At 36.1% G+C, this 27,965-nt stretch overlaps 1 protein-coding gene across 1 annotated transcript in view; it reads left to right on the top strand.

The window, feature by feature from the left end:
- The window catches only part of CNTN5 (contactin 5), a 361,776-nt gene that overhangs the window by 173,000 nt on the left and 160,811 nt on the right, over positions 1-27,965 (top strand). The window contains exon 6 of the mRNA XM_065645468.1: positions 13,633-13,836. Coding sequence (XP_065501540.1) covers positions 13,633-13,836 — 204 coding nt within the window. The remainder of the gene's footprint in view (positions 1-13,632; positions 13,837-27,965) is intronic.

The raw sequence follows: 27,965 nt of genomic DNA, 5'->3' as shown, positions 1-27,965 counted from the left end.
TTAAAGTGAATGCTCATGGCCTCTGACATGGGCCAATGTAGGAATTCTTTATCTGTGCAACTGATTGATGACTATGCCAGTAGTTTTCATTATGGAATGAACAAACACAATTAACTTCTTTTTTTTTCTTCTATGGTCTTTTCATTACTCAGTACATGACCAGTAATTTTGTTCCTGACTTCCCTGGAGCACTTTACAGGGTTTCCTTCCTCAATCTTGTTGAAGGCATGCATCTGAGGATATGAAACTCAAGAGTTTGGGAATTATAGAATTTTCTGTAGGGTAGCATTGTAACAAGCTATGATTGCCAATGAGGAGTTATTCCCCGTCTGTTGGCAATGTGTTATTATTAGATTTTAATTACATTTTAATGATCTGCATGTGCCCCAAATTCTAGGCAATGTCTGCATAGTACTCATATGGATAAAAAATTATTGCCTATTTAAACTTTCTTGACATAGAAGTCTAGATTTTCTCTTCATTTTTTTTCATAATTTGAAAAGTAGTAAATGAACACAAATGCATTACTAGTCCAACCATAATGAATTTTCCCAACCAACTTGTAATTTAGCATTTATAAAACAAACAAACAAACAAACAAAACTTTTCCAAGTGTTATAACTGTTGATAAATCATCCCCACCCCCTTAAAAACACTAATAATTATTTCAGAAAATATGCTAAGATACACTAGCAACGAAAAGTTTAATGTCCATAGACTCACTGGATCACTCACTGGAGGTGTTCTTCCCCTCAGGGACTATGAAAACATAGTGAGAGAAAGCTGGTTGACCTTGGCCAATTAAGCCAGCACACAACGCTGGATGAAGGGGCAGCCCTAACAAGGCTCTGCTTAAGGGACGTGTGCTGTGGTTGCACAGCCACACTACTGTCAACAACTATTACCCCATCTGCCAGTTCAGGAGAATCAAAGTGCAATGAGACACCACGGGAAAGGGAAGGAAACATAGGAGATTATTTAATTTAAAAAATGCATTGAGCGTGTTGGCCTGCAGGCTCGTGCTCTATTGCCTTTCAGGTGCCAGCTGTGTGTGGCTATTTGTCTACAGCTTGACAAATGGGACAATAATGATGAAATGCGTCTGCAGTGGGTAAGCTCCTCTTCCCTGGAGACAAGTTACTATCCTGTTACTGAGATGTCCCAACAAATTAGACATAACTATCAGCAACCCTTCGGTCCGGCGATTAAACAAGACAATATTGTCCTTCCAGGTTTAACAGAAATGTGTGTTCATGGTATCACAACCACATTTCTGCAAACAGTGTTGTAAAGGTACCAATTAAAGTAGGAAACAGTGTTGCAAAAACTTTTTCTTTGGCACAGGCTATATGACTTCTAAAATAGCAGAATCCCAGCATTAATAGATTTAAGATTGGAGTAGCATACAGCAGTTGCAGCCACAGAGGTACAGGCTCTCACAAAATTGACCCTCTCATAATAACCTTCCTATTAGAATCCATTTGCTATTTAGTTCTGATGTTTTACTAAGCTGGTGTCTGGAACAATACCGTTTTACAAACATGTCAGTTAGTTAAATGTCAGAAAGCACATTTTGTTTAAGAGAGGAAATTCTTAATTAATCCCAATTACCACTCCACTTCATACTACAGAAAAGAATAGAGCGAGAGCGCACATGTTAATCAATGTAACTGAGGAGGAGCATCCAGAAATACAATGCTGATCAGACAGCTGAAACAAGAGGAAACATAAGGAGGAAGACATGAGAAATTATTCATTCCTAAGGGTCTGGAGTCTAGCTTTTTCTCTCCGTTACCATTGTGGGGAAATCTTAAAGGATTAAAAAAAGGATGAAAGCAGTGGAGTTTTCAGAAAATGCAGCTCTTCCCAGACTAGGTGTGATCAACTGAATTCAGCAGCGATTCTGGTAGAGACAACTACTGAAAATGTTAGGTGGTCAGCCTTGCGTCATGAGGAGAAAGCTTTGGACTGAACTGATCTGAGTTCTGTAAGATGCCATTAACGAGTTTCCCTGTAGAATGAAGTCACTTATTCCTTATTTTGTAAGTATGATATGAAAGTGAACTTGCAACCATTTGAGGTGATACAATGCTTAATGAGACACACAGATTTTCATATAGCCTTATTTAATCAGTTCAGGAAGATTGTTCCAAATACATGAAGAAGTATGAAAACAATTCTAGTTGGGATATTTAGTTTTCATTTTCTCTTTCTAAGAGGAAACTAGAAATTGCTTTGAAATATATATCTGGGTGTATTTATGGGTTTTTTTCCTACCCAATACTATTGTAACTGGCATGAAGGTAGTTGTATCTTAATGGTAAATACATTGAAGGCAATTGCTTGGATTTTCCAAGGAGAAAATGACAGAATAGCTATAAGCATAATATCATAGAGTTCAGACAAAAATCTGAATTATTACAGCCAAATCCAAACTACTGTGCAGCAGCACATGTGCATCCTTTATCTTCTGACAATAAAAGATGTTTCCAGAGCAGTAACAGTGAAAAAGTGACTTCTTTTTGATCATAATGCCATCTTTTTAACAATGCAATGATTAATATCACACTTAACTCTGATAATTTGATTGCCCACTTCTATCTCCTGTGTTCTCATGCTATGTTCCAATATTGTTAAAATCATTGCTGATGACTTCATTAGCCAGCTAATACAATTCCTGTTGTGTTGATGCTATTACCCTAGAGTGGAGAATCTGCAACTGGAAAATTTCACTTCATTTATTGGTTAATTGAAGCATTAATTTTCATGGCATTTTCTTCTTTCAATAATTAAGAGAGTCTTCCATTGGAGACTGCAGGGATGAAAATTCAGCAAGAAAGGAGAATGGAAAGAAGTATGTAGATATTACTGATGAAGGGTTTATCCCAGTTTGGGTTTTCCTGCAGAACAACAAGTTCCGTTAGGAGTTTAGCAAACTATCATGTAGTTTCAATCCTGAAGAGTCTATTTTCAGCTCTGCCAAATGCAAGATGAAAGGAAGGAGTACTACCCATTTTACAGAGGATAAGAGAGGATAATCTAAAAAGGCAATTTCAAGAAAATACTAAAATTGCCCTGATTTACAGTCCAGATCTTGTGACTTTACAACATCATACTTCATGTTTAAAAGGAAAAGGGCTTTGAAAAACATAATTAGTTTTCTGAAAACTATGCACATACTCAGCATAGGAGGGAGCAGAATTGCCTGTTGTTTGAATTTCTTTAATAATGATGTTTCTTTTAGGAAAAAAAATCAGGGACAGTTGGACTGGATTTTTTTTTTCCCTCTGTGATATGGATATATAATGTGACACATCAGGAGTCACTTTCACTGCTATTGCTAAGGGGTTGAGGAGGAGAGATGATAATCATGGGACACTACCCTAGGCTGAAAGTAAGGTGAGAGAAGGCTATGTATTATCTCTAAATAACAATTATGTGACAAGTAGAAGACGGATGGAAGCAGTTCACTGGGTTTCCAGTAGTGCAGAACAATGTGCACAGGGACTCAACAGTGTATTGTCTGTATGTAGGAACAGGTAAGAGTTACAGCCTCTACATTGTTAAATTTTATATGATTGATTGTTGCTGAGGTTATTTGTAGTGATTTATTTGTACAACATGGTTGAACAGCATTATGAGTATTCTAGGGCAGTTTGCTAATGTGACATGTATCTTCCTTTTCATCTGCACTTCGAGTTATTTTTTAATTAAGATTAAAAAATAATCTGTCACTGTCATTCTTAGTATTTTAAATTGTCTTTTGGGGACTATAAATCTGGTATATGTTATTCTCTGAAGCATATGTTCACATGTTCCATTGTGTTCAGGAAGCTGGTACATTTAAGCCTAGAAAATATACCAAGAAAGAGCCAAGCACTAGACCTGGAGCATCTGGGAGATTATGCTATTTATATTGCTAATTATTTTTTTAAGCATTTGAAAATCAAATTCAAAGGGAGAATGAGAGGGTAGCTACCCATCTCCAATGTTCATCTACACAGTTCCTAAGGATTCATTGACTATTAACTCTTTTGTGTTTGCTTTGGCATTTCTTCTAGATGTGCAAAGAGCTGGTGAGGAGAGGAAGGAGTATTAGAAATTAAAGGAATTATATATTAGTGAAGATTTCACTTTGACTGATTCATGACTGCTGGGAAGTCAATTCCTGCCATCTTCTTCAGTTTCCCCGTATAAAAGTGATGAAATGCTACTGCCCTTGATTTGAGATCTTAGAATAATAAATACCATAGGAGCAGAGGAGCAAGTCCAAGGAAGACCCATCAATCAGATTGTGTCATGGCCATACTGAAATTCGCCAAACACTGGCCTGCAGGTAGACCCAGAAAAAGCCTTTAAATCTATCCTAAAACACCTGGCACCAAGAGAGTATAAAGCAGAGGCAGTGGGGTATATCTTAAGTTCAAGATGTGCAGCTATACAAAAGTGACTCTACAGACTCCAAGTACTCAGTTTTTGCCAATGCAATTCCTATGACAATAGCATGTAAAGGGTGGTGAAGGCTGTTAGAAAAGATTGTGTTTTGAATTATAAACTAGAACTGCAGTAGCCTTTTCTTTTCATTTCTACACCCAGAGGCCTGAAATTAAATCATGTTAAATAAATCTTCCTGCTACTGTTAATCCTTCCTGCCATTAGGAATCAAGGTGAATGAGGGATAAAGTGGCAAATTCAAGTTCCTTTCTTTCTTAGAAGTGCAAAAAGCCAAACTGAAACATACATTTAAACTCATTGAGAGACTGATACTCTGATAATTGGAGTACTATTGAATATTTTCAGCCAAATTACAGAATTTTCTTAACAGAGATTCTGTTACTGAATGATGAATAAGGGAAAGATAGGGATGCAGAGATTTTTAATCTCGCAGCTGAAAAAGAGATAATGTCACTCTTGTACTTGACAGAGCAATACTCCACGAATTTGGATCCAGTTTAATCATCATCCTATCATTATTTTGGTGGGGTTTTTTTTTAGTTTTGATGAATGTCCTAGTTATGTCTTTGAAATGCATTAATCTATTGTTATCACTGCAGTAGTCATAAAATTAAATTGCAATGTAATACAGAAACCCACTTGAATTCAGGATTCTGGGGTTCACTGCAGGTAACACTGCTCCAGAGTATTACTTTTGATTGTGTGTAAGAAAAAATAGACAATGCTGGAGTAAATATCACACCTGTGCCATTAAAATGTAGAGAAAATCAAGTATCATGGCATCACCAGAGAACAAGAGAGATGTAAAGCGTAAAAGAGAAAAAAGAAGAAAAATAAATTTATTTTAAATTCTGTTGAATGGTTTGCCAGATAAAATAATTTCTACATATAAATATTCTATACAGGGAAGTGTTTTCTTGAGCATTAAACAATATCCTCATTATTATCTGATGCCACACTTTCCATATGAGCACAACAGTTAGTACCACAAAATTGTTGTTCATCCAAATTATTCAGAAATAATCGTGTTACTGTACATTCAAAAAATTTCCATCATAAAAAAAAGTTCTAATAATAAGCTATCCAAATCAGAATTGACCAGTGATTCATCCTGCAGATTTGTTACTACCAAGTTTTGTATCTGCCATAGATCAGCGCTTTTAAACTGCATAGGTTTGTTTTTAACTGTTAAGATGTTCAGCAGCAGAGGACAAAGACTTCTAGAACTTATCTCTTTGATCATGCTTTGCAGTCAGTTTTTAATACTTTCAGTGCACAGTAAGTTAATTTTGAGGTTATTCCAATTATTTTAATCAGCATGTTCTTTTATAAAACATGAGTTCTAGGTATATTACTGAAACTTTGCTGTCTTTGTTGATAAAAAGAACAATAAAAACATACTAAGTTAGTTTGACTAGATTTATTTTCTTCCAATATTGTTAATTACATCTCACTTTTTAAATTGGATATTAATAAAGTCTCGTATCAGTCATTGTGTTATTTCATCTAAGATTGAAGCTGATGAACTTATAATGGTGTGAGTCTACTTGATTAACCTTTCTAATGCTGGAACAAAATTATCTCTAATTCTTGTCTTTGGAAATTACTAATTATAGATCATAGAATCATTTAGGTTGGAAAAGACCTTTAAGATAATATAGTCCAATGTCCCTAAGCACCATGTTTATATATCTTCTAAATACTTCCAGGGATGGTGACTCCACCACTTCCCTGGGCAGCCTGTTCCAATGCCTGACAGTCCTTTCAGTGAACAATTTTTTCCAAGTATCCAATCTAAACCTCTCCTGGCACGACTTTGGGCTGTTCCCTCTCATTGTATCACTTGTTACTCGGGAGAAGAGACCAACACCCTCCATGCTACAACCTCCCCTCAGGCAGTTGCAGACAGCGATAAGGTCTCCCCTCAGCCTCCTTTTCTCCAAACTAAACAGCCCCAGCTCCCTCAGCCGCTCCTCATCAGACTTGTGCTCCAGACCCTTCACCAGCTTCACTGTCTTTCTCTGAACTCTCTCCAGCACCTCGATGTCTTTCCTGTAGTGAGGGGCCTAAAACTGAACACAGGATTCAAGGTGCAGCCTCACCAGTGCCGAGTACACAGGGACAATCACCCACCTAGTTCTGCTGGCCATAGATGTTTCAATAGTTCTAGTCAGTAATATTGATTAAAAGAGCTCCAGTACTAGTGCTCTGAATTCTGAATCAAGTTCTCTGGTATTACTTATTTAGGCTGTTTAACCTTATTCCTTTTTACCATTCACTTTTCTTCTGCTTTTCATAGAAAAGAGCATTGCACAGAGACATCTACATTACCTGTCATGTTATAAAACACTGTATATAAAACACCAAACATCACTGTATATGGAGCATTCAAGATTTTTCTACACAAGTATTGATTTCCATTCCTACCTAATAGTAGATTAGTATCAATAGCAGATTTTTTTTTTTTTCAATAGCTGAGGGCCTGTAGTCAGGCTGAGTTTGAGTTCTGCAAAGTTACTGTGACATAATATTAAACACTGAATTTGATAATGGTGATAATGATGTGTTAAGAAACAGCCAATATAGATTTGTCAAGAACAAATGATGTCAGATTTAATTTTTTTTGTTTGGAAGTGTGAGTGGCCTAGTGGAAAGAAAGGCATATTAAGCATTTGTTAATGCCTCTGAACTGCAAGAGGTCACAATCACTGCAGAGCACAGAATAAGAATCCAAAAGTATCAGTACATCAGAGAAATGGCTTGCAATGAGTAGCCAGTGACAATCATATATACAGAATAATCTAGCAACCTTTCCCTAGCATCCTTCCTTCCCAGAAGTCATATTTTTGTTGTATGCTATGTGGTCTCTTTAAACATCATGTGTATGAGAAAGAGATTTCATCTGTCTTTGCACATTTCAGTGACTGGCTACATTTCATACATATCAAATGTACAAATGAGGCTATATTGGCTGTGTACACTGGTAATGCAATGTAGTATTTGTATCCTTCAGTACAAGATCAGTGCTGACAGTGCACTTATCTCGTCTACCATACTTTTAGTTATTGGCTTTTTGAATGGTTATAAGAAAGAAAATATTTGAATATTTATCACTGTAATTAAATCTGAACAAAGACAAATACATGATTGGTAGAATTGTGTTTCAGGCAAATGAGCAGTAGATACAGAGCCCTCAAGCAGAAAAGAAGCAGCTTCATTGCTAGCTGATAAATCGACAATATCTGCTCTATGTGGGTGCATTACAATACAACATATAAATTACCTTCATTAAATATTTTATTGGGGGATTAATGAGCACTGATAATAAACCACGGCAGCACAAAGAAATACACCAAAATTATTTACCTGGTTGTGGTGGGAGGCTGGAGGAACAACCCCTAGCTATCATTCATCTTAGCTAAAGAGAAGCCGTCCTCCTTCTGACTGTGGTCTACATCATTAGAGTATGCCATACATTGCACTCTTATTCTGTGGTTGGTACACAGAATATCTAAACAGCAAATGTGATGCTAAAGTTTAAAACTGAGTTTGAGATAAGCTGAGGTTTGCTGCTTTCAACAGAGCGTATATTTTTCCCAATACTTACTTTTGTTAAACCAAAATATTTCTGAAAGCAAAACCATCATGTGAATTTCATGGTTTATAGCTATGTATAGCAAATTCAGACTCTAATCTTGATTACACCTTTTGCTGTTTATTTTTTTATTATTATTTTAAAAACCCCAAACTCTTCTGAGTTGCTAAAACTCCCAGATTATCTCAGATCTTGGCTGTCATCAGGCATCAGTACCATTTATTCATCAAGTACTGCCATCTTGTGGAATTGGGGTAATCAGAGAAAAACCGAAACAAAGGAGGAGAAATATGTTTTCCCAACAGGGTACTGGAGAGGATGGAGTAATATACAACCCATTGCATCACAGAAATAAGACAAAACAGACTTATTTCTTGTACATACACAAAGTGCAATTATGGGATGTGTGTTTGCATGCTTTGCCCTTGAAGATGCAATATTTAACTATTGTACAGCCCACTGTACTCCTCAAGGAGTCTGAATGGCAACTTTCTTGTTATAGCTTCACTTGCCACCCAAACTACCCCTTAGCTGACAGGACTGATGAAAAGGCTGTCCAGAAACTGCATGTTAAAAAGATGAAACAAGCAATTTTTCAGGAGAAAAGCCTTGAAGCAAATCTGGGAAATATTCAGGCACTTACAAACACAGGAATGAATATGTGGTGCTATCTGAATGCCTCCAGCACAGGTCTCCTTGCAGTACTTAAGGGGTTGTTTCTTACTGACCCACAATGACAGAAAGACTTTTGCATTACCGTAGTACGGACATTTTCTGCATCAGAATGGTATCTCCAAAACCACAATACAGCACTAACATAAATGCTGATATGTCAGTATTCCAGCTTCATCCATTATGGGAAATACGTCACATTGTGACAGTTTAGGAATTAGTGTTGTGAAACAGAAAGATTGATCTACAAAAATCATTTAAGAAATTACCATAAACAAAATTTCACACCATATATTCCTTTTGGCAGATGATAGATGCTCTCTTCTCACTATTTAATCACCATCTGACCCAGATTTTCACCTACATAGCCCACTAAAAAGCACTTAATAAAACACAGAAACAAACTGGACATTGGAAGGCTTTCCAGATGACCTTCAGAAAACAGATAAAAAACTCCTTGGAGACGTTTTTCTGTAAACAAGGATGGTCATTCATAAAAGGAAATACCAGTTTTATGGTTACCAAAATGACTTAAATCATTTTAAAACTGAGACTTTGCATGTAACAGAACCTATCAGCAGATCAGTCCTCCAGCCCAAGCCACAGGAGAATGCCAATTTACAACTGCCCCTCTAATTCATAATTTCTCTGTCTTTTTACTCTCTGTGAAGATGAATAGTATCTACGTAAACATTTCTTTTTGTGTTGGTAGTGAACTGTAATTTCCAGGAAGGGCTGTGTATCATCTTTGTAGTTTTGCCATAGGTGTCACATTAAGAATAAAATAGATGGGCATAAAAATAAAAAATAAGCTCAGTACATATTCTGTAAAAATACTCTAAACTGCAGTATTGACAGTTTCCTATTTTCATTTAAACTTTTTTTCCCTATTGAAAGCAAAATGAGTACAGCATGGAGAAACCATTTATTCAGTATTTTCTCAAAAGGAGGTGACTTCAGGTGGTTCATATCTAGAATAATTACTTCCTGATTTTACAGTTGCAGTTGCTTGATTTATATTTTGGTAGCACTGACTTTTAGCTTCAAAATCTCTTGAAGCTCATCATTATTGACTTGTCAGACTTGAGATGCAACTCTGGAGTTTAGCCTCCCATTAAAAAAGTTAGTACCATGACGCTTGTGCTTTGTGCTTAGCCAAATGATACTGATTCTAAAATCTTTTAACCTAAGCTATCATAGGAAAATATACGCTTGAAGTTCACTAACAACTGCAGTGAGCTGTGTTCAAATAGGCTTAGTGTCATCTGTCTGGTCTTAGGCTTCTTGTTCTCAAATTCAGAAAGTTCACTCCACAGTTTGCCATTTTGTAAGAGTGGGATTTCACATAATATTAAATGCAAGCCTCTCTTCTTGTAGTTTACATGTGCTCTTGTGCTGTACTTCTGTGAGACTTGTGGCATGTAACTACATTCACTGTTGTTTTAGAATATATTACTGTGCATGTACTATAGATGACAGACTTGTCTATAGATAGACAACAACGTTTTACATGTTGATTCTCCATCATTCTCTGTTTATTGGTTATTTTTATATGTCACTGCAATCATTTGGGTATCCTCTTATACATGATACTGCCAGAAGAAAAAAAAAAAAAAAATCTGCAGGTTTTGTATTAGGAGAGCCTTCATGAGCAACTCTGTGATTTAAGAACCCTAAATTTTAATTTTGCTGGCATACAAACTGGGAACATTCAGAGCCTTAGAATATGAACAGCAATGCATGTTTCATCCTCTACCATGGCTGCAAAATTAGAAGAGTGACACATTTGTACAATAGATCAATGTCAAAGTACACCCATTTTCCCATAATTGCAGTCATTTTCTTAAGACCCTTTTGTTCGCTTCTTCAAGATCATCCATCAATTTCTGTCAGCTAAAAACTGCTGGGTCCCCAGATCCCAAGCCAGCTGTGGTTGTTTCTGACTGTTCTGCATAGCGTGCATTGAAAATTGTAGAGTTTTCTGAAGATATTTCCACCGAAGCCTATGAATATTGTATGGACATAACCCTCAAAATTATATTTAAGAATCTGCTGAACTCATTAAACAGGCCTAATCAGAGAGAAACTTCATAAAGTGTGTAAGGAGCTTCTCACCTGCAAAGAAAGTGCAGAATTCCAGATCAATTCCAGATCTGAGCCTTCAGATTAAAAGTTTTCAGATATTTGGAAGTGTGTTCCCATGGTTTTGCTTTTTAGAAATGAAAAATAGAAATAATTCCTTCTGTTTCAATGGGCTAACAATGACTGAGAAGTAAACTGTTAGCACTTCTGTCTGTGTCTTGAAGTTTGGCCTCCTGGCTGGAATATAGATGCTGTAGGTATGCATAAATAAAAATACTAACTGCAGTTTAACAGCATAGATGAATTGAGTATTAGGTTTGCCAGAAATTCTGTTACTTTTTTCTCAGTACTCTATCCCAGTACCCATTCCTCCTTCACTCCATTTTAAACAGGAAAAATCATTTAGAAGGTGACAAAATAACAGTATACGCCCTGGATTCAGCACCAGAAAGACCAAGTACTCCATTTCCTTTAAGGCACAAAAAATTTATTTCCTGAAATCTGTTCCTTAGGAGTAGTTGTAATTAATACATGAAAAATTACCTCTGTGTGGTTTTGGGGTACAAATGGAGAAAATTCTATTCTACATGGACTACCAATGAACCCACAATGATGACTATTTTTAATTTGGTTTGAACTACTTTTAAGGCAGAGCAATTAGTGAGACTGATTGCTTTCCATTTGAATTGGTAACAGGTGTCTTCAATTAAAGCCTATGCATTTTCCTTGAACTTGCATGTTCATCATCACTTTGTAGAATGTTATGCTGCCATGAATCATTTCTCCCAGATAAGACATCATAGCAAAATGTGGCAATGAAATTTTCAGAGAGAAATATTTTGGCTAATTAGCATTTTGCCTGAAACATAACAGAAGAGGGGAGGAAATTCTGAACACTTGGACAGAAAGCTCTGTGAGCCCTGAACTTCTCAGGGTCCCTTGTAACCACTCAGAATTACAATTAGATCTGAAAAAAAGGGTTTAAGCAAAATGTCAATGTGTGCAGCATAATGCCCTGTTTTGGAGAAGTCTTCCCTTACTGTCGGTTAAATAGATTTAGTCCTTTAACAGAGCATTTTTGTATTAATACCATCGGTTTTTCGTAAGAAAATTTTAATCTGACTTTAAAACTAGACTGAACTTCTTTAAAATTAATCTGGAACATCCTGCATCTCTACGTCACTGCTTGCATGTTGGCTTATATTGGTTAAAAAAACCTGGTCATTGTGCTTTTCCATTCCTTTTTGACCAAAATGTCAGGGAGTGGTACAACACAGAGATAGAAAGGACAGATCAGTTACAAGCTAATGCTTTCTAGACTGTTAAAGTCCAACTGCACATATGTCATGTATTTAGCCAGGATGTTAATGTGTTTCACATTTCTTGTACCATGAACAGCTATACCAGTTCCTATCGTTAGCAGAAAAGCACACAGAAAAATTTAAATTCTGAGGAGTTTTCTCTCACTCCTTTGACCCTTTTCTTTTCTAGCTAACTTGATATCAAGGAAACATTTTAACTGTAGAGGAGATAAAAGTATGAGACAGACTGACATATGTGCAATTACTGTCTTCATATCGCTGCTGAAGCTGAGAGCAGTCACCGAAGAAATCTGAGTCTGAAAACTTGGGACTCACTATATTAATGAAGCAGTTTGCATCTTGGAGAAGTAGCAGGGATTTTATATATCTGACCTTGCTTTAGGTTTCTTATTTTGGAGTCAGTTCTTTAAAGGCCTTCACAGGGGGGATTACAGAAGAAATTGCTTTACAGCTAATGTGCCACTTTAAGTAGTGTAGAATATTTTTTTTTAAGTGTGAAGACAAAACGAAACAGTGGAAGACAAGACTGAAAGGAGAACGACATGTAGAAAAGCATAAGGTTAAGGCTTTAATGTCTCAATTGTTGGAACTCCACATGAATAATTCCCTGAAAGGAATTCCCTGCTAAACGAGAATCTCATTAGCTTTACTGATAACTCCAATTCAGAGACATTAACGCATCTAGGTTTTTAATAACTTGTGATATAATCTCATACAGGAAAATAGGAAATTATATTTTTTCTCAAGCAATTATTATGAGTATAAAAGGAAAAATATATACTTTTCAGGTGAACTGAATGATTTGTGGGATAAAAATGAAAACCAAGGCAGTGGTTTTAATTACCTTTTTTTAAAGATAACTTTGATTAGTCTTGATCCATCAGATTATGAGGCAAAGCAGTTGGTAGCTTTGGTTTAAAGAATTATTCATTGATCATAGCAATTTAAGTTGCATATAGGAAGGGTTCTCTTCGCTAAAGCATAAGTAGAAGATAGAAATCTAGTGTGGTAATCCTACCTGTGAGGTAGATTGAACAGTTACTAGAATTTCCTGATTTTAAAAACAGACGTTCATATGGAAAAGTCATCCCTGGCTCTATAGAATGCATCTTGCTACAGTTTACTGAAATTTTGAACGAGTAGAGAAAAGAATGCTTTATATAGTATTTCTGGATTGACCTGAAAGATTAGAAAAGGGAATTATGTAATACTTTACGGGTGACTTCTGAGTCTGTTGAATAATTCAATTAATTTTCTTGAACTAAATCTGTCCTGTGGATTCAATACTTATGTTGCTTCCGAAATTCCAAGGAAAGAAAAAGAATTATTCTCTTCATTTCTAAAATATACAAACAAAACAAGCAAACAAACAGTTTAAAAACCTTTAGCTTTTGTTTTTTTCTAGATTATTTTAAAAAATCATGAACATTTATTCAGCATAACCATTAACATTACACAATATTGTTTCCATAATTGCTTTCGTTTATTTTTTCTGTTTTCTTTCAGAGATCATCTATAGCTGGGTATTTAATGAATTCCCATCTTTTGTCGCAGAAGATAGCAGGCGCTTCATCTCTCAGGAGACAGGCAATCTCTACATCTCCAAGGTGCAAACATCTGATGTTGGCAGCTACATATGCCTGGTGAAAAACACAGTGACAAATGCCAGAGTTTTGAGTCCTCCTACACCTTTGACACTGCGAAACGATGGTAAGAAAATCATTATTCCTGGGTACCACATAGAAGCAGAAACACTAAGCCAAAAGTACTCCAGCTAATTTAAGAACCATGATTTTATTGTTTTTCAACATATGGATGCATTTACTGCAGCGATCATCAAAGGAAAGGTGTTCAAGGAGACAGTATCATTTAAAACATCTAACAGTTAGGAGAATATTTAGATGTCTGAAGACTGAGGTGCAATCTGACACCTCCTGATGTATTTCGTTTAGGATAGTTACTCCTTCTTGCTATTCTTGTGCTCTGCCACTGTCAAAGAGAAGCAAATCTGCTTTCTCAGTAATGTCTGTTTCTTTAGGGCGCAGTTCAGTTGCCTCAGTGCAAGTGGCCACTACCACACTGAGAAACCCTCAGGCATCCAAAACATCCACAGGGGACAGGCAAATATCACACAGCACATGCAGAACAGCAGCAGGATGCCAGGAGATGGACATTCATGCATCTCAGATGACACAAGGTACACACAGTTAGGCAGCTGAGCAGATGTATTGCTCAAAACTTTACCTGTTGCTTTATGAAAGACCTGTTACACTTCCAGGCTCCAATTCAATGCACAGATTAAGTACCACCAAGAGCACAATAGCTTTGATTAAAATGATAGTTACCCAGGTAGTTTTGAATTTCATCAACACATATAACTGCAGTATGTTTTTTCTGTAAATAAGTACATAAATTGTATTACCAAAAAGTGGCTTAGGATTTTTTCCCAAAAGTTGAAATTAAAACACCTTCCAATAATTTTTCTTATGGAGCAGTACAACACTTCAGTACAAATTATATATAACTCTGATTCTGTTAGAATACCTGCCTATAAAGGCAACTGTGTTATTTGCTCTTTTGCAGCATAAAGATTCATAATTATTGCATTATATTGCTTTTCGGTTTTGTTTTCTGTCAAAACAATGTGATTTTTTAGAATAAGTAATGATTCCATAAGTGCCTATATTCTCCTTTTTTTCCAAGATGTTCCACATTTAATTATTCTTTCTAGTTCTTCAGAAATGCATTTCAGCAATTCAGCATAACTGAATCCAGACTTTAAATAAATCAGAGAGAATGAGAGATTAAGAGAATCCAAGGCTTTTGTCTTGCTTATAACTTTTTCTAGAACTAAGATTAGTCTTGTGTTGTATGATCATTACAAAAGCCAGACTTAAATGACTTAGTCTAGCAGAGTAAGTTAAAAAAATGTGCTCACAGATTAGAATGGAATTAATTAAATGTTTACTCATCATAACGAGTTGACATTTCTGTTTGCACAGTATGCAGCCTCTGCAGCGAAAAGCTGCATGTTTTACTGTATCATTTCCTATATTCTTTTGCTGGTTTAGTACCTATGCTAATTATTCAGTTTCAGGTGTTTAGTTTTACTGAATTAGCATAACAAGCCTGATCTTTTCGATATCAACCTTTGAAAATAAAAAAAACCCAAACATTGACTGTCTTTTTAATCAGTTTGAACTCTGACAAAAAAAGAATTTTATTGTCATATTTATTATTCATATCTTGCTCTATTGTTTCTTTATGACATTTCTTCATACTCTTATTGGGTTCCAGTTTTGTTCAGAAATTCAACAGATTAATTTTCCATATCGTACTAACAGTACTTAGGCACACAAAACAGTACAAGAAACGGAGAGAGTAAATAAAGATAAATGCAGCGGTCTACATCACTGAGCTAAGAAACAAAATCTGTGAAGGAAAACTGCACAGATTTTCTTAAATGTCAAGTGGGTAGTATATACCAGCCTCAAGCAAATTTGTGTTTCAAGGCTGGCTGTCATGCGACTCTGATAATCCAACCTTCTGAACTGTGCTGGAGTATTGGGGAAGCATTTGCACATAGATGAACTGCTCTTCAACAATTTTCCAATTCATTTTTTCACACGCATGGATTTCTACCAGGCTTCCATGCCTTAATTTTTATCTGCTGGGATTTCTGAAGAGCCCCTTTGTTGTAATGGAATTCTTCGGTACATCTTAGTAAATTGTTTGCGTTCCTGTATGACTGAGCAAGTTTCTCAGTGAAGAGACTCAGACTTTTTACCTACCCTTGCAGTCTCCATAAATCTACCTTTAAAAAATATTCAGTAAAATCCTCGTTGTTAAATCATATTTATTATTTAGGATGTATAACTTGTTGTACCTCCTCCACAGAATGCAGTAATATGGGCCTTTTAAAATCTATCTGGGATCACTATTAAAATATTCCATTAATGATATTGTACTTTTTCTTTTTGATAGAAATTATTTTATATTATATTGCCTTGTCCATTGACAAATGTTAAAGGGCGATGACAAAGTTTTTAAAATATATGTACGTTATACTCCGAAACATAGGATAATACAGCTGCTTAAAAGAGATGCTCATTAGACTTAGAGGAAAATAAAGTTATCTGTGGAGAAAGAAAAAGCTGAGGATGGACACTATTAAGGAAGTGAGATTAAGAACAGCATTAAACCAAACATCCAAGTACCTGAAAATTTTCTTGAAACTATGCTGCTGAGTTCTAAGATTTTGAAAATGGCTTTGTAAGCTTTTTGGTTATAAAATGAATTGAATCATTTTCAACATTTCAAATATTCACTGAAGTTTAAATATCACACAGCTTTCTGAGTTCTAATGGTTAGCATCACAACTAACATTATCCTTCTCAGTCAGCACATTTGTCAGAAACCGTAGGAAGAGCTTGTCATTTTAAACAGCTTTTCCAAATGACACTATATAAATAAAACAATTTATATAGTCTGTATTCTCCAAAATATTCTACTTGATATATTTATCATCATTCTCAGATTTTGATGTATAAATAGTACCTGTTCCAAAGAGACTGGACAGTTTGTGATGAAAAACATTCCTATGACAACATTGGTCTCTATTTATCCATGAGGAAGAAACAGAATAATATTAAGGCTTTCTGTCAAACTCCGTAAGAATGTAGAAACTTCCTGGGCTTTCATTAATCTTTTATTTCTTTTGCGATGTGTCTCAAAGGGTAACTTAGGTCCTTGATATGAAGCAAATTAAATAAAAACATCAAGAAATCCTTCAATGGATTCTGAATAAAATGAATAGCTAATTTATTCAGATGTCCTTGACAATCAGTCATTTCATACAATTCAATTTTACTTCAAGCTGGGTTATAAATACACTCTAAAATTCTATCTGAGGAGATAAAAATTTTAGCAGAAAAGAAAATGCATCATTTCATTAACTGCCTTTATAATGCATTAGAAACTTTGAGGAGTTGTTTAATAATTGTTTGCAAGTAATAAACAAGGTTGTTAAATCAGATCTTTGCAGGCTTGGATGCTGATTTGGAGCAGTAAATTATCTTGACTAATAAAAACAACAGAAAGCTTCTTCAAATTTAGGAAATATAAACCTAGGGAGTATAAAACATTTGATGCTTGATAGCATAAGACACTTATTTCAAGTTCACACATTTTCATTCCAGTTTCTCTTCCTTTTTTAATCTTTTTATTTATCTTGAGAAGATGTTAACTTTAATATTATTACTGTACAGGAGAGAATTAAGTAACTCTTCTTTTTGTCTCTATAGTTACTGCCTAGTAGCTTTGTGATAGTGAAATTATCAGAAAAAAAAAGGAGAACCTGTACAATTTCAGACATCAGAGAATACTTTCTGCTATGTTGCATTAGAGCAAATTAGTTTACATCTCAACAGAGATCAGTGTATCTGACAAGATATATTCTCATGTAACCGAATGACCCTGACCTTCCAATTTTTTTTCCATGTCATCATATTTCTGTGAACTTAATCTTGTCTATCCTAATTCTATTGATTAATTCTATGTGATTAATAGTCTCACATAATGATAGAATGTATAGTTATCGAGGTATTAAGAATGTTAAGTTCTGCTTTTCCATGATAGAATGTGTTCTGTGTGTTCTTATTCAGGTTGAACTCTGGGACATGTTGTTTGAACAACACAGGGTTATCTAAAGACTTCCTTCCAAACATTAGGAAAAGTTTGGTAGAAGTCATAATAATTTCCCCAATGGTGGAAATCAAGCAATAAAAAGGGCCAGTATAGGACAGCAAGTTAATAAATAATACATTGAAATAAAGTAAAATCAACAGTTTCACAGACATAGACTATTTCCATCCCTGAAGAATACTGATAGTTGTTAATTAACTGATAATTGATATTAAAAAGATTTGCTTAAAGATTAAGCTTAATGACAGTTTTCCCCTTCCAGAAATGCATAGATCTTTTTTTCCTACTTGCATTACTAGTTTTCCTTCTAATCTGTTTATTCATATGGAGTTGAATTCTAGAACATACAAAGCATACCTGGATGGATTGCAATGGGAATTTGAAATACTTATCCAGCTGTGACTTAATCCTGACAGGTTTTCTGCAGTTTCCAACCTTGTAGGCTGCCAGTTTTGTGAGGGTTATATTGCAAGATCATTAATTTATAATCATAAGTGTCCAGTCACATTTCATATTTGAATTTTGTAAGTCATAAAAACTATGCAAGTCTGGCTGGAAACTGTGGGAACCTCCTAATGCTCCAGGACAGAATTCACACCTGATATTATCCTACTTTTATTTCTTTCAAGCAGATCCAAACTGTTTGGGCAAAATCAAGTTTGATCTCTAGCAGTATACAAAAATCGATAGCACTGAGAGAGACATCAAAGTACACAAGGTCTGCTCCAGGGAAGGCTGATAAAATGACAGCCATTATTACTGTGGCAAACACATTGTTTCTCACCAAAAAATTGTAGTGAGATATTTTAATGATGGCTCATTATGAAAGTGAATATAAAACACTTCCCACAAACTCTGCTTTTCTCTAGTAAAAATATTTTCTTAATGAGCTACAAGTATTTTGAAGAAACACTTTTTGTTTGTTTCATTCTGGCTCTGACAACCCACTGCAAGGTTGTCAAAAATAGTAGGATGAAAGTCAGAATTAAAAAACCTCAGTGTATTCTAATTTTAATTAAAAAAGGGATAAAAGGTACATATATATATATATATATATATATATATATAAAAAATAGGAGGAAGGTGTTGGGTTTGCCATGTTTTTTTCCAAAATAGTTATGTTTCTTTCCATTTAGAAAATCTGTTGCAGTCAGCACCATTGGGCCTTCCACCTAAAAATTCTCAGTGAAAATCTGTAGGTAGGCAGGAGGTTTTATGGATGGCTCCTATACAGTAACTCTTTACAGAGTGTTTTACAGGGATTGTAGTATGGCACAAGTGCATTACTAAACAGCACACAAAAGTTCAAAGACACTATTTATATAAGATTTAGCCTAAAAAAAAAAGTACAGAGAAATTCTGAGATGGTCTTTTGATTGTATAAAAGGGTTGAACCCAGGAGAGTGTCTCAAGAGGAGAAACTGCGAAAGGTTTTGAAAAAATTAGGTTCCACTATTCAATGTAGAAGAAGAACTCTTACACTGTGAAACAGTTTGCTTTGAGTTTAGTTTACTTGAGCTCTGTTAAGATAATCTTATTCAAGGAGTTTCAATTTCTAAGTTTTCCCACTAGCTGATAAAAACTCTATCTGCTGGAAATGAAGTCGTTGCTTTTTTTAATTAGTTAATGTAATTTAAGATTCTAGACATGTATCATCTTGCACATCTTCTGTACTCATGTTTTCTTATTTTGTTTCTCCTCCTGATGATTTGTGAAACTTTTACACAAAGGAAAGTGTTAATTGATCCATATACAGAGTATACAAAGCATAAAATAAATGGAGAAAAACTGTTCCTCTAAAACCAACTCAGGATTAGGAATGACATTGCATTGAACTGTAGCTATTAAGATTTTGAACACAAATGTGCTGGTTATATTTTAATTAATGGTGACTAAATTAAAATTTGTACAAATTGATGATGAAAATAATCTATATTGTTGTGAATGGTTTCAGATTGTTGAGAATGGTCATACAAAATGTTATGTATCTTACTGTCTCAGGATCTGAGACACAAATTCACAAGTGACTGCTTGCTTTGCAATCATGAGCTACATATATGTTCATATATAGTGTTCAAATAAGAATGACTTGTCAGTTTGGTGTTCTTGTCAATATAGTGAAATAATTTGATTGTGAACAGCAGGAATTTCGTTTTGGGTTAGGACTGCAGTAAGTTTATAACAAGAATGATTTGTTGCTATCGGGTCTAAAACAATGGGTATTTCAATAGCTGTTGTTAATGGAGGAGAAATGTTACTGTTAGTTTGATCTTTCTTATTGAGGAAATAATAGGTACTTGTATTTGCATGGTTATATCAGGAGTCTCAACTGAAAAAACATTTCCCATTTAGGAAGATCTTTCCAGTTAATTAGATAACAATAAATAATAGAGCAACACTACTTTGTGTACTAATTGATCAGAATCAAATGAAAAATTCCTCTCTGGACACTGCAACAATTTTCACACTGTTAGTACCTAACTGGAAAGGGGATATTTTGTTTTCGTTCTGTAAAAGAACAGTGCAGGTTGCAAGAAAAATTGAGATTAAGGTCATATTTGAAGTACAAACAATTATGTCATTTAATGTAGGAGAAATGAGGTTATTTGAGAACTGTGAACATGCCATCAGGAAGATAATTAGAAACCCCATGAAAATTAGATCCTCCTCCTAATCATTTAGATTAAATAATATTTTCCAGGTTTCTGAATAACTTTTGTGAGCCCAACCTGGATGAACAGCAGGTAATTGGAAAGGAGGAACAATAAGCATTGCTCAGCGATGCCTAAAATAAATCTGCCATAGATCTCTTGTGCCAATTTCAGCACAATCTCCGCCTCTGTAAAAGCAAAATGAAACAACAAAAAACAATGATAGTTCTTTTGGCTCTATGTTGACTCATATTCTTATGGCTTTTAAGCAAGATGGCATGTTGTCTAGTGTAGTGGAGTTCTGATTTTTCTTTATGTGTATGGCTGCTCAGAAAAATTACCTATATACATAGCAATTTATTCATAGTTCAGATTATCATTTATCCCTACAACTATATATATACAAATCTTCATACCAGAATGTTGTATACAAGCCATTCAGATGGCCTCATTCATCTTTGAATGCCCAAAGGATGAAGTTTTGTTTCATCCAATGCCAGATATTCTGGGTTTAACAGAAGAGCTTAGATGCTAAATTACATATATGTGAAAAATTTGATGGATTGAAGGCTAGATTATGACTCACTAAAGACTCGTCTACACAGAGAGCCAGTAATCTTGGTCATAGTTACTGTTTGATGTTTTCAAACACAGGTAGACAGAGATCTCTGCAGCCCAAACTGTAGACTAGAAATTTTGGGCCCTTGTTTAAAGAATTAGAGAAAATACCACTGCTCTGCTCATTGCTTATTCCAAGCTTACCTCATTGCTTTTGTATCCTTAGGGTTTGGCCCCTGCTTGCTTCAGTCATAATACACCCACTTGTAATTGAAAATGAAGTGCTTTTAGTTGTATTTGCTGTTCAAGAGAGGGAGAAAGCTCTCATGTTTCTATGTCATTTATTAGTTATAAATAACTAATTTTTTAAATGTGTCAAGATAGGAAACCTATTTTTAGAAAGAGCTTTCCAGACAGAGTTTGGTGAGTAGCTGCTGGACTAATAAAATGAACTATAATATGAAGATGGATATTAAATTGGAAGAAGAAAGTTTTGTTTAAACTTCAGTTAAATAACTTGGTTTGGTTGAATGTGACCACCTTCTACATTTATAGTTCCATACCTAGAAATACATGAACATCTTATCCCCTAGCTGTAAACTACAGAAGAGTTTGTTCTCTTCTTGTCCTGTATTCATTAAGATTTTTTTTTTCAGAAACTTAATTACTAGCTTTTCTTTGATATTAGGATAAATTCTAGTAAAGACTTCTTTCCATCCAGTGATATGTGATGTGATTTGCTCTCTGAGTAACATATGAAAATATTGTTAGTACTTTAGTGTTCAGTGCTTTGCAGAACGCAATTTCACGTGAGTGTTTTTAGGGCTTCTAAAATGATAAATTTATAGCTCAGAACTTGGCTAAGAGATCTCTAAGTGGAAGGAATATTGTGGACAGCTATCATAAGACAACCATTCCTACAGTAAATTTTTAGAGACTTATAGCATGGAATCATAGAATGTCCTGAGTTGGAAGGGACCCACAAGGATCATCGAGTCCAACTCCTGTCCCTGCACAGGACAACCCCGCAGTTCACACCGTGTGTCTGAGGCCGTTGTCCAGTCTCTTCTTGAACACAGTCAGGTTGGGGCCGTGACACCTCCCTGGGGAGCCTGTTCCAGTGTCCAGCACCCTCTGGGTGAAGAACCTTTTCCTCATGTCCAACCTAAACCTCCCCTGGCACATCTCCTGCTGTTCCCTTGGGTCCTATCACTGGTCACAAGAGAGAAAATGTCAGTACCTGCCCCTCCTCCTCAGTCTCCTCCAGGCTGAAAAAAAACAGTGACTTTAGCCACTCCTCATACGGCTTCCGCTCCAAACCCTTCACCAACTTCATAGCCTTCTTCTGGACACTCTCCAGTAGCTTTATATCCTTTTTATCCTGTGGGGCCCAGCCCTGCACCCAGTGCTCCAGGTGAGGCCGCACCAGTGCAGAGCAGAGCGGGACAATCCCCTCCCTGCCCGGCTGGCGATGCTGTGCTGGATGCACCCAGGACACGGGTGCCCTCTTGGCTGCCAGGGACACTGTTGGCTCATGTTCAACTTGCTGTTGACCAGAACCCCCAGAACCTTCTCCACAGAGCTGCTTTCCAGCATCTCATCCCCCAGTCTGTATGTACAGCCAGGGTTGCCATGTCCCAAGTGCAAAATCCAGCACTTGCCCTTGTTGAACTTCATGTGGTTGGTGATTGCCCAGTTCTCCAATTTGTCCAGATCCCTCTTGTCATGGTTTAACCCGAGTTATCAATACAACAATAGCTTCTTGCTCACTCCTTCCCCACCCCCTACATAGCGGAGGGAATCAAAAGGGAAGGGAGAAATTTGGATTGAGATAAACACAGTTTAATAAAATAGCAAAATACTAATACACTACTAGTAAAAAAAAAATATATGTATAATAAACCAGAAATAGAATATAAAATAAAAGATAATCATTGGAATTTCTCACAAACTCGCACTGAGCAGCCAGTCCCAGGAAGCAGCACCTGGGCCAAAGAGCCGATCCCAGAGAGAGAAGAGAGGAAAAAGGCAGAAAGGCCCAGAGGCCTCTGCAAAATGGCAGGATGGCAAAAGGTCAAACTAACGAAAGTCCTGAACAGAACTCCCCCAAACAGGTCTCCAAGAGCAAAGGGAAGAGAATGTGAGAGAGTGGAAGATCCTAGCTCTCCTTATATATGAAGCATGACGCTAATGGGATGGAATACTCGGTCTGGATACATCATACATCAGTCTGGTGTCAGTCAAGCTCTGCCCCATCTATGCTCCCCCTCACACCTGTGGGCAGAGTGCTCGAAATATCCTTGGCTCTCAGACCAGAGTCATTAAAAACATTAACTCTGTCCCAGGGTCTTATCTTCTTGTTCTCAAACTAAGTCCAAATAATGACTGTGCTGGCTATGAAAAAGAAAGGTTTCTAACTGCATGAAGAAAATTAACTCATTTTCAGTCAAACCAGCACGCCTCTGCAGGGCCTCTCTGCTCTCAAGAGTGTCAACAACTTCTCTCAATTTTGTGTCATTGGCAAACTTACTTAGTATTCCATCAAGTCCTGTGTCCAAGTCGTTTATAAAGACATTGAAGAGTACTGGCCCTAAGATGGATCCCTGCGGAACCTCACTAGTGACTGGTCGCCAGCCCAACATAACCCCATTTACTAGAACCCTTTGAGCTCGGCCCGTCAGTCAATTCCTCACTCACTGTATTGTGTGTTTATCCAGCTGTGTGCTGGACATCTTGTCCAGGAAAACACTGTGAGAGACAGTATCAAAGGCTTTCCTGAAATCCAAAAATCTCACGTTGACTAGCAGGTGCTAGTCCTTCCATTTAGAATAAGTGAGTCAATAAATTCTTCCCAATGCATTGAAAATTTCTGCTGCAGTCAGAATGCAATGGTAGGTATCATCGTAATATTTGAATTAATTTGGGTTTTGCTGTGAATTTTCTGTCATTGTAAATGTATGTATTCAGGGGTCTCTCTTCCAAATAAATACTTGGAGACATTTAATGATGCAGGTCTTCAGGGAAAATGCTAAATATGTTTGTCACAAAAAGACCCACATGATGGACAACCCTAGTTTGCATCACAAATTATTGCTAGGAGAAGAAATTATGCATGAACATTCCTGCCATAGTTCCTTCATCGAAATTTTCTCGGTTTGGATACATTCACACAGCAGATCATAATTACAATGTGGTAGGAAACTAAATTTCTGATCTGTGCAATTATTGGAAAAAATTCTTATGCATCAGGCCAAGTTCATCACTACTCAGGAGGTTTCCCAGAAATTGAGAGGAACATCCAAACCAATAAGAATCCCCAGTATTTTTGTGATTACAGAACTATTCTGGCTTTAAGAGAACCAGATTAACATTCCTACACCATCTGATTAAGATCAGGGACTTCACCCAAAGCTCTCAAGCAAACACTCTTAATCACTGAACTATAGGGGTTGTATCTTTTGCTAATAAAATAATGGCAAGTATAAATCTGTGCCTAATCTTTTTCCTGAGCACAGGAAAACTTTGGCTTTCATTTTATCCCTAGTACTCTGATGATGTTTAGCCAGGAATCTGATATTCTTTTCTAGGTACTGTCTTAAAAGCTTATCAGCCACTTATTCAAGTATTCCCTACAACCTTTTCCATTCAAAATGAGTTTCTGAAATAAGTTAAAGAGCTATTAATTAAACAGTTCAAAACAAGCCCAAATCATTTTAGCTGAAAGGGTTTAAGGAGCCATTATGGAAGCTTATGTTCCTGGAAATTCCAGAGGGTAGTTAATATCTGGAAGACTAGCAGAACAGAAGCATTAGCCTCTACACAGCTGGAGTAAGATGATGTGTCATGATTTCTCAGCAGTCTGATTTTCTTTTTCTCCATTAAGGCAAAAAGTGTTATTGTGTGGATATAGTCATAGACTCACAATGTTTCTACACTACACATGGAGTGACAGGCTAAATGGAGAGGTAGAGCAGTCCTTTTCAAAGTGATAATGACTGATACTCTGTCTGTAGCTCTTTCAGTTGTGCTTAGCTGAAACGACTGAAATCAGAAACTGTTCTTGGTACTTTATTCCATTCTCCATTTCCATTAAGTGGCCCACAGGGGATAATGTAAACAGTTTTAGCTATAGTAATATCTGCAAATGTTTGAAATTTTATTACGTTTGTTCCTGTGGTATGTGAGCACATCACAATCAGTGTTTATCACATTATTGTGATTCAGTGAACGCAGTTATCTCTGTTTTTTGATGGAAAACTAAAATGCAGACAATGGTGTAACTAAGGGTTCATAAGACACTTTGGATAGTGGAGATTTGACCACAAGTCACAGATTTGTAGTCAAGTCAAGGGAACAACTCACTAAATGAAACCACTTATTAAAATTAAACATGATTTAATGAAGATTTTTCATTACCTGAGCTGGAGAATACGTAATAATTGCTCTGTGATAATTGCATTGTTGTAAAAAAATATCTGAAGGAGGGAATAGGGCAATCATCTCTTCTGTAAATATTGAGCTCTATTTCTGCCCATATGACTAACAAACCATTAATTCTAACAAGGTCAAGCTGTGCTTAGTCCTCAGATATGTTCAGTCATTTGAATCAGTACCTCTTTCAGTAATATCAGATATATAACAGAAGGGTTATTAGTGTTTCAGCTCTAGTTCGACTTCACCCAGCCAGGGAAAGCCCTGGCTGGACACAAACATGGACAAGCCTCCCTCTCATACACACTGAAAGGGCAGAGACTCAGAGACTGGGAAATCTAAGGTGAGGTGACTTGTTTCAGAATAAAGACCAGAGGTAAGATTTACTTAAATGAACATGAAAGTTTGGCTTTGAAACCCTTTTTTATTCCCAGACAAAATTTCAAGATCTGGTAAGTCAGATTTATCTTGAAGTGGTGTGTTTCATACTGATCACAAATTCAGCACTTTCATACCCAGATCTGAACTCAGCTGAGGAGCACAGCTTGTGAAGTAGAGAGTGTAGTAAACTAATTGGCCTAAGGAAGACTGAATCATTGGGTTCATCTCTGGGAAGGTAAAATATTGTCCAAAGGAGGTATTTTCATGGTAAGGCAGAGCACAGGAGCACTGAGAACTGCTCCCTGTTCCTCTATAGTGCTCAGACCACGTGAGCTCTGTGATTTGTTACCTGCTTGAAAATCAGATATTATGTTTTTATTCTGTGCTGATCAATTTTATTTATTGTTGTATTTCATGTTTGATAACTGGAAATAAAAAATGACTTGAGAGAATTTTTTATGGCCTTAACCAAACCTCTGAAAGAAATTCATGTGTATAAGTCTGAGAGAGATTGATTCTAGTGCACGTAACTCAAGGTCTTGATATTTCTTAAAAGCTCAGGTTCCTTTTAGTACCTGATACAAATGCACAAAAATCTTGATGAAAATGCAGATGGTGATTGTTTTACCATTACCAGCTCGTAGTGACCAGAACAGAAACTGGGAAAGATAAAAGAGTCTGGAGGTACAATAGCCATAGCAAAGCAATTATACTTTAACGTGGGAAGGTATGGCCTTGATAATTCTCTTGATGCCTATGCAACTGCAATGGCCTCCTTGGTCTCGAAAATCATAAATAATAAGGATGAAAAATATCCCTATGCAATAATAGATTTTCGTTTCTTAATTTTCATAGGGAGACCAAGCAATTGCTGGGTAATTTTTCTACATTTTTCTGCCAGTTGCTGCAGGCACATTGCTTGCTAGTGTAACAATAACCCAAAAGAAGAGGACATGGTACAAAGCATTAGTAGATCAGTGTTTCATTAGGAATACAAAATGATGACATGACTTACAAAGAACATTCAATACTTGTACAGACTGCACCTACTGAAGGGAGTTAATGTAAGTTAAAAACATATCGTCTGAAAGATAATACTGTTCCTCAGATGTGATCATAAGTACTGTATTATTTTAAATGCAAAAAGAATTTAATCCTATTTTGGGTTTCATTTTTTATAGGTCTAAAAAAGGCAAATGTTTAACAGTATATGACATTTTAACACGATTTTCAGGAATAGTGTCTTACACAAAACCAAAAAACCCTTTTTTAATTCATTGAATCACAAACCCTGTCAGCAAGTATGACACATATGTCAACATATGACAGACATTTAAAAGGAAGATTTCAGGAGTATAAGGCTGCATCATAAAACCCAAATGAACTATTTTCAGTAGTGTTCACTACAAGGGAACTTCTGGAGGTTCCCCTACCAGGACTGCAGTTCTTGTAATTGAAGCTTCAATAGAAGACATTTTAGAAGAAATATTGACATTACAAATGCTAACAAATCCCCAAGGCCAAACTCATATATGGAAGGAAGCAGGATGCACCATTTTCCTTCACCAGAAGGACTGCAGGTAGAAAAAGGTGTTTTTTGGAAAAAAGTGACTCCTAGGCACATCTGAGGAACTACAGATCAGTAAGTCTGACTTCTGTGTGAAGTGTTTTGATAGAAAATACATTAAAAAGTACAATTAGTAGGATTGTATTTATCATACAGTAATTTTACCATACTGTCGTATATCATGAATGCAGCTTTTAAAGAGGGAAGTCATGCTTCAATCTGTATACAACTTTTCTGAAGAGTCTGAGAGAATATGAATAGGAATGGTCAAGGTAACACTGTGTACTTTCATTTCAAATAGCTCCTGACAGGGTCACTCATCAAAGGCTGTCAAGGAAATGAAATTCTCAGAGGGGCTGAAGGACAGCCCCATTTTGAATTAGCAACAGATAAAAAAAATCCACCTGTTGGAAGGGTATCTGATCAGTTTGGAGAACTGGGAGATTGTCTGTTAAGCCACAGAATACCTTTCTGGGACTTCACCATTCAACAGGTAAAATATCTGGAAAGGAAATGAACACAGAGTTAGAAAAGCTTGTTAATATGAA

This window comes from Caloenas nicobarica, chromosome 1 (genome assembly GCF_036013445.1).
Source record: "Caloenas nicobarica isolate bCalNic1 chromosome 1, bCalNic1.hap1, whole genome shotgun sequence".
NCBI classification, from domain to species: Eukaryota; Metazoa; Chordata; class Aves; order Columbiformes; family Columbidae; genus Caloenas; species Caloenas nicobarica.
The sequence above is the reverse complement of the archived record's forward strand: the minus strand, read 5'-3'. Positions and strand labels throughout refer to the sequence as shown.